We start from the raw sequence: 16,574 nt of genomic DNA on the forward strand, positions 1-16,574 counted from the left end.
CTTCAGATAAAAAACAATGGTAAAATTTTTTCATCATCTCAGATTTTGTCATCAAATAAGAGATTCCACCAGAGATTCAAATTTGGGCATGTCTAACTAGGTGACAACCCTCTGCATACCATCTACTAAAATGCTCATGGAACTGTGTGAGCCTGTGATGAGTTCAGTCTTAGTTGAAGACCATGAATGTAGTACTGTAATGGGCATTCAATTTCCCATCATTTCAATTTTCTTGGTGATGACCATGAAATTTTGTTTTGAAATCTCACATATTTATGAGTTCCTAATAATGTAAGTACCCTCTGGATGTTGTAAAATATATGGCATATGCACTGGAAATGTTCTTAAGGGTTTCAAAGTTACTTCAGATTATTAGTAGGAAGCCTGAGTCTTACTTGAACATTTTTCTTATTCTTTGTTACCTTACGTTTAAATTTCAAATCCATTATTACTGTTCATCTTCAGCTGATTGGGACAGTCCATGGGGCTACTTTTATCTTGCATAGTGTAATGGCTCTGCCATATTGACATCTTTCATTCCATTTTTTTTTTTTTTTTTTTTTTTTTTTTTGTGCTATCCATCCTTGCTAACTCCGGTAGCTTTACCTTACTCCAATTTTTACCTTTTATTTAAGACCAAATCCTTTGGACAAACCATCAGGGAGTTGGAAATGTCACTGAGTTTCTTTTTGAACTATTTTTAATACTGTATAATATAGCATAGCTGAAGAAAAAAGTGCTATGCCTCGCTTAATTCTTTAACATTCATTTTCTTTGCTCAGGGGACCTCTTCTTGCCAGACAGTGCTGCATCAGTTATTTTACGTGTCTCTTTAGATGGAACAAAATATATCAAAATTGTTAATTCAGCCATTGATACTGTTGAAGGAATTGCCTTAGACACTACAGGTAGAAAGGTGAGTACTGTACAGTACTGCACATTAGTGAATATCTTATTGGAAAGAAGATTTAGTATTAAGTTCTTCACTGATTCCCTCATGATCCTTTTGACCCTTGTCCAGATTTGGAACATATGTGATTACAGTACTGTACTATTTATGTACAACAGCCTGACCAACTGTTCTGTAATTACATATTTTGTATTATTATTGCAGTACAGTTTATTCATGTTTTCCTCTGTGTTTGGTAAATGGAAAAGGAAATTTGTCAATTCCTTCATGTTAACATTACCTTTTACCAATTGCATACCACCAAGTGGGAATAAGACCACGGAATTGATTTCACACACAAATAACATACTGGCATGATTTTTTCAATATAAGCCTAGATTTCATCACAATATGCAACAAACTGAATGGGAACTGGGCTCATGTTGGAGAACATATTGTGTACCAATGATATTATTAGTATAGCAGAGATACAGACATGTAGGAAACCTCACGTTATCCATTGAATAGATGCATGTTGAATGGGTTTACTTTGTCTGGTTATTGATGAGTCATGATGCTGAAAGGGTGGTACTTGGGTATTTCAGTCATGTAGTTAAGAATTTTAGATGCTCAAGCCACAAAATACAAATATACTATAAGTACTTTTCTAACAAACACCTATATACATACATGTCCTTGAGCATATTACTGAAATTTCAACCTCTGTCCCTGATCCTGTGATGAAATACCACATAAAGAGTAAGACTGTTGTCATCTGGCATTGCCTATAAGGGAGTACGGTATGACCTTTATACAGTTGCTGCCAAGTCGTGTTATTTGTCAACAACTGTATAAATCATCCTTGTGCCTTCAGTCTTTTCATCTGTGCACCACAGTGCTTTGCTTGCCCATCAATATCTGTATTAAGATATTGACACAATTTTTTGTAAACCAAACTTAATATTTGTATTAGGTAGGCTACACCTATCCATACCTAGCCCTCACCTATAAGGTTCATACCTTTGATGCTCAGCCTCCCATCTGTAAAATGGGTCTACTGGTTTTAATGTAATATTCGTATAATTTTTTTTATATATTTGCTTTTTATAGGCTGGCAAATATTGAAGAATAAATTCTACAGGCCAACCGTATGAGGTTGAGAGTTCTTACCTGTTGGCCTTAGTAAACTAGCAAAAAATAGTATTTAAGAAAGAAATTATAGTCAAATAGTAATGCATATTTAAGTGTAGGTGCAGACATTATTTGAAATTGATTTTAACACTGTATGTATTGTGATGGGGTAGTAGTTAACTGAAGGATGTCCTATTGGCACAGATGTACTGGACAGATCTGAAAAGAAGAAGTGTAGAAGTGAGTGAGCTAGATGGAACCCACCGAAGAGTATTATTCACAGGGTTAGACAGACCTCGAGCTATTGTTACCCATTATCCAACAGGAAGACTCTTTTGGACTGATTGGGGTGAAGAAAATCCTAGAATAGAAGTTGCAGATATGGATGGACAGCACAGGTATGTAAATTACTCACATAGTGAATGTACGAGTACAAGTACTCCTCTCTCTTCAATTTAGTACAGGATTATTTGTTTCTTAACATACTGTATAGCTTTTTCAAATTGCACTTAAAACAATTAACAAGCTGCTTAAAATTAAGGCTTCTGTATTGGAATATCTTCACAGTGTTTCAGAAAATTAAATCACTTGATATACAGATTGTTTAAAGTTCCAAGTTTGTGCCAAAGTCAGATATTATGCTAGAAACAGTACTATGGCCACCTTAGTAAAATGCAAAAATTTTGTTTTACATATATTTCCATTTCCAGGTATGTTCTTTTTCTGCTGTAATGGAACAATATACATTCTCTTAAAAACCAAAAATTTATATTTCTAGTACAAACCCATCAACTTATGATTGCCTTTTTGTGTGCCAGCTCCTTTTTCAGACACATGCCAGAAGAATTAGGTGTGGAAAAAGATTTAACAAAGGTGGAATATGAGCTAGTGTGTGTGTTGGGTTGCTTTGGTTATGTAAGTTAAGTCTTGCACAATTCTTAAAATTTACTGTAATACAAAAAGTGCAGGATTGGTCAAGTACCTTTACATCCAGAATCGGAATGTTAGCTTGTTGACTAATGAAACTTATTAGAAAATATGAATCATAGCAATTACCATATATTACAAATGTATGGTAATAACTATGGTAATTACATTTGTGATATATAAGTTAGTAAACTCATGTCCAGAATATTTTTATTTCTATTCATTATTGTTACTTTACATTGTGACTTATTTCAAAATTTCATGCGACACAATGCATTTTATTGCACTGAAAATTTTGTATTTCAGATCAGTTTTGGTAAGCAGCAATATAATATGGCCCAATGGACTTTCAATAGACTGGAAAAATAAAGAACTCTACTGGACAGATGCTAAAGCAAACCTCATTCAAGCCATTGGCTTAGATGGCAGGAAGAGAAGAATACTTGTAAAAGGTAATTGTCATTTATGTCACTTATGTTCAAATTATGAAAACTGTGATTAGATTTGTATGGCAGATTTAACTCTGTATAATTTTATATATCTTACAGAAGTATAAGAAAATATATTATTAATTTTAATTAATTTCAGTACCTGGGATTAATAATGAATTATTCATTTCAATCGCCTCGTTTCATAATACACTTTACCATAAGTCCAGCTATCTTGGTATTCTTGGTACATGTTAGCCTAGGTCCATGTGCGGCCCAGGACTAGTTCACCCCATACACTGTTCGTTACCACTCCATATGGGACAGGAAGTGTGCATTCCTGCTCACTTGATCAGGTAGCTGGGTAGTCTAATTAGTTCAGCTTCCCTTTCCGGGTACAAGGACAGTGAAATGTTTTCCTCTACTTCAGTAGAGGATCCAACTTGTTCTGCAATGGATTCTACTTGCCCTGACAGTTCCTTGCCCACAGAACCCATGCAGGCAGAGTCAGAGAAGCATTTTTATAAGGTCATTAGACTCAAGACTATTACATTGGACCGTATGTCTATATCAACTTCACCTTGGATTTTTCCTCGGAGTTTGTACCATTCTTTTGATTTCCCTAGTCCCTACTTGCACACGGAATTCTGGAAGTAGATTCTTGAATCTCGAGATTGCCAGAACAGAGAATTCTCTCACTCTGTCATTTTGCCAACCTCCTTTCCTCATCTCTGACATGAAATTGCAAGTATTGAGTCCTGAAGGATACAGAGACCTGCCCCCTACAGGACCTGCTTGTCCGTGGGCTGATGAACTCCCCTACTGTGGATCACATGGCCTCATAATAGGCTACACAGTATTGGAGTTGGAATTGTGGCTCAACATGAATTAGGACTTTCCTTGTTTTTATTACCACAAATGGAGGGAATGAATTAACTTCCACATTATCCCATAGAAACTTTCTGTCTGTGTAGTTACCAGAATGTCTTTAACATGTTGGGATGGGTTGACTAATCCAGGGGTAAAACCACCTTTCTCTTGTTAAAATTGTTTGCTAAAATACTGTGCTTTCAGGTCACAAACATGTACTGTACCTCTTTCCATGTGAAAATCTCGTTAATCAGACAACATAAGGTTTTTGTTCACTTTTATGCCTCCTTGTTTTAAAATACTGGTACTGTGTTATGTTATCATCTTGTCTGTCTGACATGCTGCTCAAAAGTATCCAAGACCAGAAAAACTGTTCTTGATTCTAAATTGTTATGCAACAATCTTTGTCTTGCAGGAAAGAGATAACTGCTGCCTGAAAATTAAAAAATAATAAATGGCTCCCCTGCTCATTTTAATGCATCTGCAAAGAGAACTTCTGATGCAAAAGGGATCTCTTTTACTCACCTTTTTAAGGATTAAACTTATTTTTACATATCCCAGCCTCATGAGTGGTGGACTGTTAGACTGTCTTTTTGCACTTAATACTGTACTTGTCCTGCAGTTTTATTGTCAAGTATTTAATCACAAACCTTTCCTAGCTATATTCTATGAACAACTCATTTACTTGAACACTGAATTGTAAAATGGATTTGGTCCTTGATACAAACTGCAAAAATAATGTTCTGTATGCAAGATTAACAATGTATAGAGAGTTTTAGGTTTCAGCACAATTCCATCACTTTTCTTTAACAGATGTTTTACATCCCTATGGCATAAGTGTAACAGGACAGTACGTCTACTGGACAGACTGGGAGACTAAATCATTAAATCGTACTTTGAAGAAAGCCGGGAGACCTGTTTCAACAATCAGAGAAGGGCTGGCAGGAATCATGGACATCAAAGCACTACCTGTAAGTGTCAGCATCTTGCATTTTTATCATGCTAATCCTAGTGTTCCTCTTTTTTTTTTCTCACTATTTGCAGGTATGATACTGATATCCCACCCAATAACTCATAATTACCATAATTATGCCTTTTATGAAAACTTGGTCATTATTATTATGCCCTTGACTGTAAAGTTTACTTTTCATATGTAAGCAAGAAACCACAGCAATTGCAACTTTTGTTGACAAGAGGTTAGGTAGATGAAACAGGTGTTCACAGTTGGGGTAATTAGTATTGTTTTCATAGCAACCATACTTCTCTTAAGCATACCTTATTTTTTTGTTTGAGTTTTTCACTTTGGGTTGATGTTAGTTTTGAAGGGGCAGCACTGAGTAAATTTTTTCAACTAGTCAGTCTTTTAGGCATTTGTATTTGTACATATAAATTGAAAATGTGACTTTGAATCAAGGGGTATGGTGCATCTTTACTACTACATATGATTTTGACAGATAATAAAATAGATCTCGGAATCAAGAGTATCGGACAACAAACTTAGCATCCTATGTGCATCTTGGAATGTGACCAATAGTCAATTTAGTGAGAAGTGGTTGCACTCTCGTAGGCATGTCTTGGCCTTTATTCTCTCTGTGTTCAAGTCACAGGGATGTAAATTCTGAAGGTTCATCCAGGAACCTCATAGGAATAAAAAAAAAAAAAAAACAAACTGCCTTAAGAATGTAATGGATGGTGGTCAAGAATGTCCCTAGTTAGATTTGGAAGGTTCTTCCGTGAACCTCGCAGGAGTATAAATATTGTTTTGGATTAAAATAATGCCTTAGTAAAGATTGTCTCAAATATAGATAGATTTGGAAGGCTCTTCTTCACCTTCGTAAGAGAGTTATCAGCGGTATGACAGCTACATGACAAAGGCACGGCAATTACTGGTGCCTGTAATGCCTGCAGAGGAAGAACAAGCTTGTACAGTTCAATTTACAGTATTAATAATCATCACACAGATCACAAAACCTTCCCCACAAAGCCTACAAATGAAGCAACTATAAAGAGCAAGAATAACTTGATGAAGCGAGCCCCCAAGAATAACTTAAGCATGCAAACCTCCTCATTATTATACTGAGCCTACAAGCTTCTTGCTAGGGACCTTTGTATACAGTACTTGCTTCTTTGGTAAATGACACGAAGAGATAAAAATAATCTTTATTATGTAAACCTATTTATGTTACAGTTCACCGATTGCCTCAACCCTGAAGATTTTTTTTTATACATTTTCCTCAAGGATTACATACCTATTTAGTATTTTACCTGTAAATATTAATGGTGATGGGTTGGAAGTATAATTTTGACATCATTTATTACCACAGGGCCCAACAGTTGGATCAAATGTATGTGGACGTGACAATGGCCACTGTTCCCATCTCTGTCTAAGAAATCCTGAAGGGTTTTCCTGTGCATGCCCTACAGGTTTAACTTTGAAGGTTAGTTTCAGTTAGTGTTTTGTCACAATTGTATTTATGATGTTAACTAAATGATAGCCATTCATCTAGATTTGGTATCTGAAGTGTATCATGAAATCTTTAAAATTTAATTGTTACATATAAATATTTCATTTCAGTGTAAACATAAGTAATTTAATATATCGTACATGAACATAAATGGCATTCAGGTACAATGTTCAAAATATTGTTCATGAATATAAATGGCATTTTTAAGTATAATGTTCAAAACCACATGATAAATGAATTAAATTTTCAGGATCATCAAAACTGCAATGTGGAACCTAGCAACTACTTGATATTTGCTAGTAAAGGTTCCCTTAGACGAATTTCGTTGGATACAAAACCCTTATGGGATGTTCCTCTAGATATCCCTGGAACCAATCATCCAATTGCTCTGGATTTCCATAGGGAAAAGGATCTCCTTTTTTATACAGACATAGATCTGGATGCAATCAGGTAAGAACAAGAAATATACTTTTCATTTAATCATTGAAATTTTAATAGAGAGTATAATCATAATAGATTTAGCTTTTCATCCAAAACACAGTTACAAGTAGCTCCCCAAAAATTAATATTTCCACATTCCACTCTGTATTTCCTCATTTCTGTTACCAAAACTTTGTTGCATAGCAAAATGTATGTATTATCAAATCTATTGTAGAGTTAAGCCTACCACACTTGAAAGTAATAGGTAACAATATTGAACACTTGAGGGTGGTCAAAGACTATAGAGTATTGGGTGCTCCACATTATTTGTCTGTTCCACCCAGATTACTGTACACCATAATGCTATGCTCCCATCTTAGAAGACCAATGATTCAAGCATTGATGTTATTTCTATCATATTTCATAATCATAATCTGTAATGGAAATTTGAGTACTAATAATACAAAATTGATTTTACAGTACAATCATACCTGTTACTATTTCCACGTTAAATTTCCATTCCACTTTGTACCAAGTTTGATTTTGTGTTTCATTACTTCTGCTATTGCTTTGAACAGTTTAATCAGACTATTCATAGTATAGGTGCATTGCTTCATTTACGTGTTTACTGTCTTTCTTGTACAGTATTAGAGATTGTTGCAAATTTTGGAACTATCATATTACTGTATAGGCACATTTACCAAAAAAATTTAGGTAGTTGTGATTCTAGATACCACACATGAATGCTTGAACCACAAAGAACAGAACAGCTAACATCAAATTTTCATTATTGAAAATATCAAGAAAAGAGTATTTCTGAGGTATCTTTACACTTCATTTGCAGACGTATAAAAAAAAAGGCCAGTTATTACATTAAAATGTTAATAAGCTACAAAGATACCCAGTAAAAATAAATTTGTTAATAATTACAAACCCATGTTTTACCACTATTTTTTTAACATTTAGCTAAGACATGCCCCTTCAAAATTAAAGAACAGGTCGCAGTAAAACACCTGCATTTAATCAACCATATTAGCAGTCATTCTTAATTGCACCATCTTGCTCCTCCTTCTCTATTTTGCTCATATGTCATTGCTGTCCAGAAGAACCCCTGTACAGTATTGTCCTTTGCCACACGTAGCCAGCCACACACACATATACTGTATATACCTTGCTTATTACTTCTGCTTAATCTCCCACAGATTAGATGCTCTTGTCTTGCCTTATTCATCTGCCTTGCACACACTAAGATACACATGCTTGCATTTCTATTTCCTTCTCCCACTGAATTCTCACTGGCTTAAATAATGCCATAGTCCAGTTTATCTCCTGCTACTCATGCTTTTTGCTGCTGGCGTTCAGCTATTTGCCATTTATAAGTGGCCTGCCATCTTCTGTCACTTAACTTCAAGTCTCACATAGCTTCAAGAATGTCCTCCTATACCAGATTGTTTAAATATGGTTAATTATGCACTTGCATTCAGTCTTCTGTTCATCCCACACTTTTTCTGTCCCCATATGTGCTCTTACCAGGTTATTATAACATTGCACTTCCCTCTTTGGTGGCACATTTGCGAACTCTTCATGGCTTCTCTACTATTCAAGCTTTGACCATGGTTTTGTTCAAGACTCTAATAATGAAGAGGCTTTGTTCCTTAAGATGACACTTCTGACATGCCCCTTGGTGCCTTCTTGGTATGTCTGTACCACTAATCTCCCAATGATTACAACTTACACAGGGTTACAGTTTAGGCTTGCTTTCATCTTCTTGTCAGAACATCAATACCTCAGTGGGACTCCAGTCCAAGTTGCAACTCAGGCTATGCAAAAGTAGTAAAAGTAATGAGTTTATGGTGATAGATATTTTTTAAACAAATTTCCTCAGTTAAAAAAAAAACCATTACAGTACTTTTACAAACTGCCCCTTCCTGACCCCAATTCTCTGTTGCATCTGGATTAGACGTCACATAGGATGATACAAATAACTTTGATACAGTTAACTTCCATAGACTACTGGGGACCTGCATGTGTGCACTGACCTATGTGAACAGTCAGAGCTTTTCTTCTTTTTATGGTGAATTATGTCTTGGAATTGCTGACTCACAATTAGGCTGCATAAAAGTGATGAGTTATTAGATAAACCATTTTTAAGAAATTAGTACTGTACAAGTGGAAAGGAGTATTTTAATAGGACAAAAGGCAAGGATTGCCAGAGACCTATTTTACTTCTGCGGGTATAATGGGATTAAGCCATGATAAAGACAAGAAAATAATGATGTTTGCTTGATTTACCTACCTCACTAAAAGGAGGGAATTCTAGGGCTAACCTGGCAATGAAGCATATACTACAGTACTTTGGTAGGTACTTATCTGAGACATAAAAGAATATAAATTATAAGGAAATATAAAAAAAAGGGAAAAATTGACTTGTAAAGTACAAGGGAGTTGTAATTTCTAATGTGTTGAATACAGTTCCATAGCAGATGTGACGACTGTATGAATGTAGACACGAAATGAGTGGAGCTCAGTAAACTTACAGATATCATGTCAGGTTAGGTAGGTTTGATAACAAATCAGATGGAGCATGAGTCACATTCCATATGGCCAGCAACATTCCACAGAAGTCAGGAAGTAGGATTCTGTCGTGTAATTTGTTTGCTCTGCAGTATAGTAAGTCTCTAACAACAAAGTATTAAAATTTAACTAAGCACTTTCAGGGCAGCTAGAGTGTAAGCCAGTATAACAATTGTATAGCAGGATGCCAAGAACTAAATTGTTGAAACAATTTCAACAAGTTTATGGTGACTAAAGTTTCATTGTGTATCAGTACAGTGCGTACACTTTGAAAAACCTTCATTATGTTCTCGGTGAGAAGCAAATAATTAAATAGGGCAATAAAAGCTAGAATTTTCTTATTTACTTTTTCCCTGGTTTTTATTATTGTATGTGTACACTTCTCTTGTCCTTAAATCGTGGGTTAGTAGGTTTGTAGCTTGTGAATTTGTTGTAAGGATTAACTCTTGTGTTTGTACTGTACTTACTGTAACATGTATTTTCTTTTATTAGAAGATGTGTCAGTTCACTTTAGATTGATGTGTCCTGAGACCAAGTATATAAAACAAAAAATTAATTCTAATCAGAAACAGATCAGTAGAACAGAGGCATCATCCAATTTTTTTTTACGGTAGTACTGCAACTAGACAAAATCTTTGTTGAATTACTGCAGGCAAAAAAAATCTACCTTAAACAGTACAACAGTGTACAGTATTGCAATGCAAGAGATGCTTAAAGTGAACTATTTCTCATATACTTAGTAGCAGAACTCACAGATTACTGTACACTATAGTGTAACATAATCAGCATATAAAAGTTCACATATTAAAGTTCCATAGACTGGCAATTTTTTGGCATGAAATTTAACAAATAACAAGAAGAAATAGGTAATGATTAACATGTGTGTTTTTGCAAGAATATGCTCTTGAAAATATACAAGATTAGCCAGTACAGTTTTAACTTATAACACACTTGAGAGTTCTAAGAAATTAATGTTTATTTCATACAACACTATACTTTTTTTAGTTCATATTACACTATGCTTGTAGAACAATTTTAACCAAATACCTTTGAAACAATATGCTAAGCTAAATCATTTTTTGTTTGTTTACACCCAAATTCTTGTTCCCTGTGCAAAATATGAAACAAACTGCTTACCAAGTACAGTAGTAGGTTGCTTTTACTAGCATGTGTAGAAACATCTTTGAATGTTACCAACTTAGACCTAATGCTATTTCACTAGTCTCAGCTCACCTGTCACTAAAAAATAATATTTGTGAAGATGTACAAGGCTTACTTTCTCTTTATACCCTACTTTAGAGTTGTATCTCTGAAGAACCTCTCCCACCCTTGGACTGTAGTAGCGCAGGGCTTTAACACTCCAGATGGGATAGCTGTAGATTGGGTCGCAGACAACCTCTACTGGACAGACGCTGGACGTAAGGTTAGACCCTAGAAATTTAGTTGATTTATAGATGCATGTTAATAACAATGGATCTTGAAAAAGTTTGACCACGAGTGACTTTATATCCATTATATACTTCATAAAATTTTCTATTATGGCACTTAACTAATACTAAATGATTATAGTAATAGTTTTCGGTTGTACAGGTATGCGAACGTCATTTATTAAAATTGTCTCAGTAAAGAGAGCTACATAGGCTTTCCGCTTCCTGTTTACCGAGGCTACCATCTTAAAATCTTCATAAGCTAAGAATATAAGAACCATGTAGTGTGAAAAACTCTACCTTGTTTGGGTTGAAATTATGATGTGGCAAAGATAAATGTGTATATAATACACGTTGATTATTGGGGTTACTCTGAGGCCCTGTGATTGTTGTAATTTACCAGTAACCATTGTATTGTACTTACGTTAAATTTCCAAATATCCTGTATTTTAAAATGGATAACAATACAGTACTTTACACTTCAGCACATGAAAAAAGGTTGGTTAAAACATGTGAAGCCTTTATAATGAACTATGGTTACTTTTCTTCAGTGAGTAATGTAACTTTTAGAAAAATCATGATCATTACAGTTGAGTATTTTCTTTAGGTAGTAGAGGTTGCGAGACTCGATGGAACAAGCAGAAAAGTAATTGTAAAGACTGAACTCTTAGAACCACGTGCTATTGCTGTTTTTCCAAAGAGAGGGTAAGGAAAACAAATAACCTGCTAATATATACTTTGAAAATTTGCCAATATTCAAGTGATATTTTCTTTCTATTACAGTATTGAGATTTTCCTATACAGTTCCAGGCAGGCAGTGCTAAAATCATTTGTATATATATATATGATTGTCACTTATAAATATTAATGACACATTTAAATTTTTGGCTGTACAGGTATTTATGAATATCTGTCTATGTTTACAGGTACCTCTTTTGGTCTGATTGGGGCAACAAATCTAAGATTGAGCGTGCTTTCTTAGATGGCTCCAACAGAACCGTTCTTTTGGAAGATGACATTGGATGGCCAAATGGCCTTGCCATCGACTACAAGATGCGCCGCATATTCTGGAATGATGCTTTGACTGATATCATTGGCTCATCAGATCTTGATGGCAAAAATCGAGTGACATTAGTCAGCCAAGTTCCTCATGCCTTCGGACTGACTTTAGTAAGACATTCCAAAATCATGCGTTGAAATTTTCATTGCTCATACTTTATTTGAATGCTGAATTTGTACCTCAAATAGGTGAAACCGATCTAATACCTTTGTGATATTGTCTTCATAATGTTGTAAGCCATATTATTACAATGCTATTATTCCAAATTAATTTTAGTAGCGAATGAAAGTTTATGGTGAGAGAGTAGTTGATTTTTTAGAGGAATAGTGAAAAACACTGAGTTAGATTATACTGTACTTTATTATTTTTGGGAGGGAATAGCCATAAACACACATGGCAATTACAGTCTGAATACAGGCCAAATACAGAATAGTATGCTAAACACCACTTATTGTATTTTGTTAAAAATTGCTTGTTATATTCAAATTAATTTTCTGCTACCATGTGTTAAAGATTAATTATAGTTTCTAGTTTCAATTCACAAACTGAAACAGACAAGCATGTACTATATTCCAGTTCATGATGATAATTTTTCCACAGCTTGAAGAACACATTTACTGGACAGACTGGGAACGAACTAGTATTGAAAGAGCAGACAAGGATACAGGTGATAACAGAAAGGTCATAAGAAGCGGAATCGAGGTAAGAATCTGTTAACGAGTTTGTTAGTTACTAATTACTATAGTTGTTGTTTTATTCATGGGCACTTCAGTATATTTGTTACTGTAATTAATGCGACTTGAATTTGTTCATTTGAAAAGTATTACCACCTATTCTGAACTACTCATGCAGTCTAACAAACTAAACTTTTATTTCTTGAAAACAGGCTATTATGGAAATCAAAGCCATTAGCAACTTAGTTCAGGGAGGATGGAATGCATGCGCAGACAAGAATGGAGGCTGCTCAAACTTGTGTTTCTACCTGCCCAGTGGCCGAAAGTGTGCATGTCCCGACATTCATGACCCCACTTGTCGAGACAGTAAGTTTTAGTTTATTTAAATTCACTTATTCCAGGTACCACAGGCTTTCTGTGCTCAGAGTAGTAAATATTTTGGAAATTAAAACTGATACATGGTAGGAGACAACCAATATAAATATGATTTGCATTCCAAACTATGTACAGTATTTTGACATGAGATAACTGTCAGCTCCTTGGGTTTAAATGAGGCTTGTAAACACGCATACCGTAGACAGTAAGTTTAGTTTATTTAAATTCACTTATTTCAGGTACCACAGGCTTTCTGTGATCAGAGTACTAAATATTTTTGGAAATTAAACTGATACATGGTAGGAGACAGCCAATATAAATATGATTTGCATTCCAAACTATGTACAATATTTTGACTTGAGATAACAGTCAGCTCCTTGGGTTTAAATGAGGCTTGTAAACACGCATACCATAGAAATTCGACATGTTCATCATTACCAGATTTATGCAAAATGTTTACATACCAACTGAATGCACCATTCACTTGGTAAAGTTAGGCAGTGGTAGAATTGGTGGAAGTGAGATTGGTGCAGCTTCTTCCATGTTGGAATGTACACCAGAAGCGTAAGCAGGTTGGAGAACCATTATTGTTGGGTCCAGCCCAGGGCCACCAAGGTCACAATGACCTTGGTGGCCCTTACCTGTACGATGTAAATATTTTTAGTTCTCTACTTGTTGGTAATAAAACTTTCTTTCAAAACAGGGCCAGTTATTAGAACCCTAACTAGTCAGGAAGAGGGTGATCGCAATGGAAAAAAAATAGATGGTGCGGAAAATGAGGCACTGGACGACTCAAATGGCATTGTACCTGTGTTAGCAGTGCTAGGACTGGGTGCCTTTCTTGGTTTGTTAGCTGTGCTTGCTTTCGTCATGTGGTGGAAGTATAAAGAGCAAACCAAGATGGTTGAAGGACCACAGAGAGGTGCACTGACATACACTAATCCAACGTATAGTGCCTCAAATTCAGATGTCAACACTGATCGTAAACCATTCACATGGAGACGCATGCACCATGATGTGAACCATCAGGTAAGTGCAGAATGATGGCAAACTGCCAAACAGTTACAAGGTCTTGTGATGTCTAATATCATAAATCATCAGCTATTGTTTCTGTAAGTTTGCTACTCAAAATACATGTCAATAATTTCTGGTTTTACACTATTGCAATACTCAAAACCTACCGCTAAGTAAGTAGATCACTTATGTCTGAAAGACAAAATCCTTTATACTGCATTGTACATCCCTATCCAGAGGTATACTAATTTTCATGTTGGCCAATATTCTTCTTTAAATATTCAACTGCTTATGAATGATTGCAATTCATTTGGATTATTCTTTTTTAGAATGTGTTAATATGATACACAGTAGCAATGTAAAATTATTTTTTTAATAAAAACCTTTATCCAACTCATTAGTCATAGCCTTCACATGTCCTCATATACATATATATATATATATGTACTTCCTTTTCTTTAACAGAAGTTCAGTAGCGGTACAACACAAATACCATATTGAGTCTCAAGTACTTATCAGTCACCTGCCCAGAATGTTTCTTAGACAACTCCACAGCATGAGACACTTCCTACTCAGGCATCTACACTGCAAATTGACACAGCCAGAGATAAAGTTCCTTCCAGTTTGTTGATGTATGCCACAACAGTTGTGTTGTTGCTTAACAACACTAACGAGTACCCTGACAACTGGTCTTGAAATGCTTGCAATGCTAGCCATGCTGCCTGCATTTCTAGGACATTGATATGCAGACAAGTTGCTGTCTTCAGCCATGCACCTAAAGCAAACCTTTATCTTAGGTGCGTGCCCTCCTATACATTTGAAAATATTAGCATTTCTGGAGGCAGAGGGTTCAGTGGAACCCAAAGGCCCATTAAGAGGATTTTGTCAGCCGTTCACCATGCTAAGTTCTCTCTCGCCTCCTGACATGTAAATGAGATGTGAGGGAGGATTTCGAGAGGCATTCCAGCACCACTTATGTTGTCACTGAGGCGAGCACAAGTGGCATTGCCTGTGAAACACAAGTTTCTCTAAGAATGTCAGATGACCCAGGACCACATGCCAAAAAATGATCTGGTTGTTCCTGCTGATGAGAGTGTGGGCTAGGCTTTCTTTGCTGCCGAGCCTGTCCCAGTAAGAACAACCCCCATGGCTTTGGCAGGTGGTTCTGGGTCATCTGCCATCCTTGAAGAACCTCACATCTTACAGGCAGTGCCACATTTGTTTGCTTCATCGACAACCAAAATGACTCTGGACTGCCTCTCAGAATCCTCCTTCTCGTCTCCTCTTCCAGAGTCAGGAGTAAGAGAGGACTCTGCATGCTGGACAGACAACAGAAACTTCTTAAAGGGAGTTCCTGAGAGGTAGGTTTGTTTCAGGTGTGTGGCCAAAGGACGTACCTCGTCTGCTCATCAACGTCCTAGAAATACAGGCAACATGACTAGTGTTGCAAGAGTTTCTTGACCAGCCAGCAGGTCACTCTAGTGTCGATGATCGGCAACACAACAGTCGTGTCATACATTAACAATATTTTCAGACCTGCGTCAGTTGGCATTGCATATGGATGAGAGGGCAGTGTTTCATGCCACTGAGATTTCTGTGAGATATTCCAAGCAGGTGGAATGTTATTGCATATCAACTCATATCAACTCAGTTGCCAGGTCAGGTAGTAGGGATGGAGTGGTCCTAGACCCTCAGGAAATGGAGAAGTTTTTCAAGCTTTACTTTTTTTTGACCAGGTTGAACAGGAAGATTCCTGCCTTTTGCTCCCTAGTTCTGAATCCCTGGGTGGTGATGGAAGAATCTTTCTAGCACCCTGGGACAACCTGGACTTGAATGTATTCCCACCTTCCAAACTCCTCTACAGGGTGATAAACTGAGTGTTTGTCACCCATGGTCTTCAGATGACTCTGGTGGCTCCTCTTTCCCCGCATGCTGAGTGATACTCCATTCTGCTGTTTATTCAGGTCAAGGGACATGGAGAGTTGCCATTTTGGACATTCTTTTGCGGACAAGCCAGGAAAAGTAAGCCATATTCTGCGATTTCTGTCATAGAAGGGGTACCTTTCCAGTTGGAGTGTCGGTCCAGCAGATCGCAGACTTCCTCATCCAGCTTTGATGAGATAGGCTCGCTCTCAATATCTGTGGTGGTAGGAAAAGTGAAGGCAACGATCAATTAGTGAGGGATACTGCCCCACTCATCCCCATCTCCACCTGTTAACGACCTGGTTAACTATCTTGTTACCAAGCTTCAACTGGTTTCCAGCTCCCACTGCCCTGGAAGATAATCCTATATAAAAGACTGATTTTTATATCTATGAAA

General features: G+C 36.3%; 1 protein-coding gene and 1 long non-coding RNA gene across 11 annotated transcripts in view; one reads left to right on the forward strand and one right to left on the reverse strand.

Moving 5' to 3' along the window:
- The window catches only part of Lrp4 (LDL receptor related protein 4), a 409,566-nt gene that overhangs the window by 378,080 nt on the left and 14,912 nt on the right, over positions 1 to 16,574 (forward strand). For both annotated transcript variants that reach the window (XM_067129617.1, XM_067129618.1), the window contains 12 exons: positions 783 to 916; positions 2,225 to 2,418; positions 3,254 to 3,399; positions 5,059 to 5,216; positions 6,570 to 6,683; positions 6,961 to 7,160; positions 11,004 to 11,127; positions 11,739 to 11,836; positions 12,058 to 12,301; positions 12,792 to 12,893; positions 13,078 to 13,231; positions 13,944 to 14,269. In XM_067129617.1, coding sequence (XP_066985718.1) covers positions 783 to 916; positions 2,225 to 2,418; positions 3,254 to 3,399; positions 5,059 to 5,216; positions 6,570 to 6,683; positions 6,961 to 7,160; positions 11,004 to 11,127; positions 11,739 to 11,836; positions 12,058 to 12,301; positions 12,792 to 12,893; positions 13,078 to 13,231; positions 13,944 to 14,269 — 1,994 coding nt within the window. The remainder of the gene's footprint in view (positions 1 to 782; positions 917 to 2,224; positions 2,419 to 3,253; positions 3,400 to 5,058; positions 5,217 to 6,569; positions 6,684 to 6,960; positions 7,161 to 11,003; positions 11,128 to 11,738; positions 11,837 to 12,057; positions 12,302 to 12,791; positions 12,894 to 13,077; positions 13,232 to 13,943; positions 14,270 to 16,574) is intronic.
- LOC136853703 (uncharacterized) overlaps positions 12,533 to 16,574 on the reverse strand; it is a 41,535-nt gene continuing 37,493 nt past the window's right edge. For 8 of the 9 annotated variants that reach the window (XR_010857535.1, XR_010857529.1, XR_010857534.1 and 5 more), the window contains one exon: positions 12,533 to 16,528. This is a non-coding gene — a long non-coding RNA (uncharacterized lncRNA). The remainder of the gene's footprint in view (positions 16,529 to 16,574) is intronic. The other variant, XR_010857532.1, reaches the window with a different exon arrangement.

Source organism: Macrobrachium rosenbergii, chromosome 27, assembly GCF_040412425.1.
Source record: "Macrobrachium rosenbergii isolate ZJJX-2024 chromosome 27, ASM4041242v1, whole genome shotgun sequence".
NCBI classification, from domain to species: domain Eukaryota; kingdom Metazoa; phylum Arthropoda; class Malacostraca; order Decapoda; family Palaemonidae; genus Macrobrachium; species Macrobrachium rosenbergii.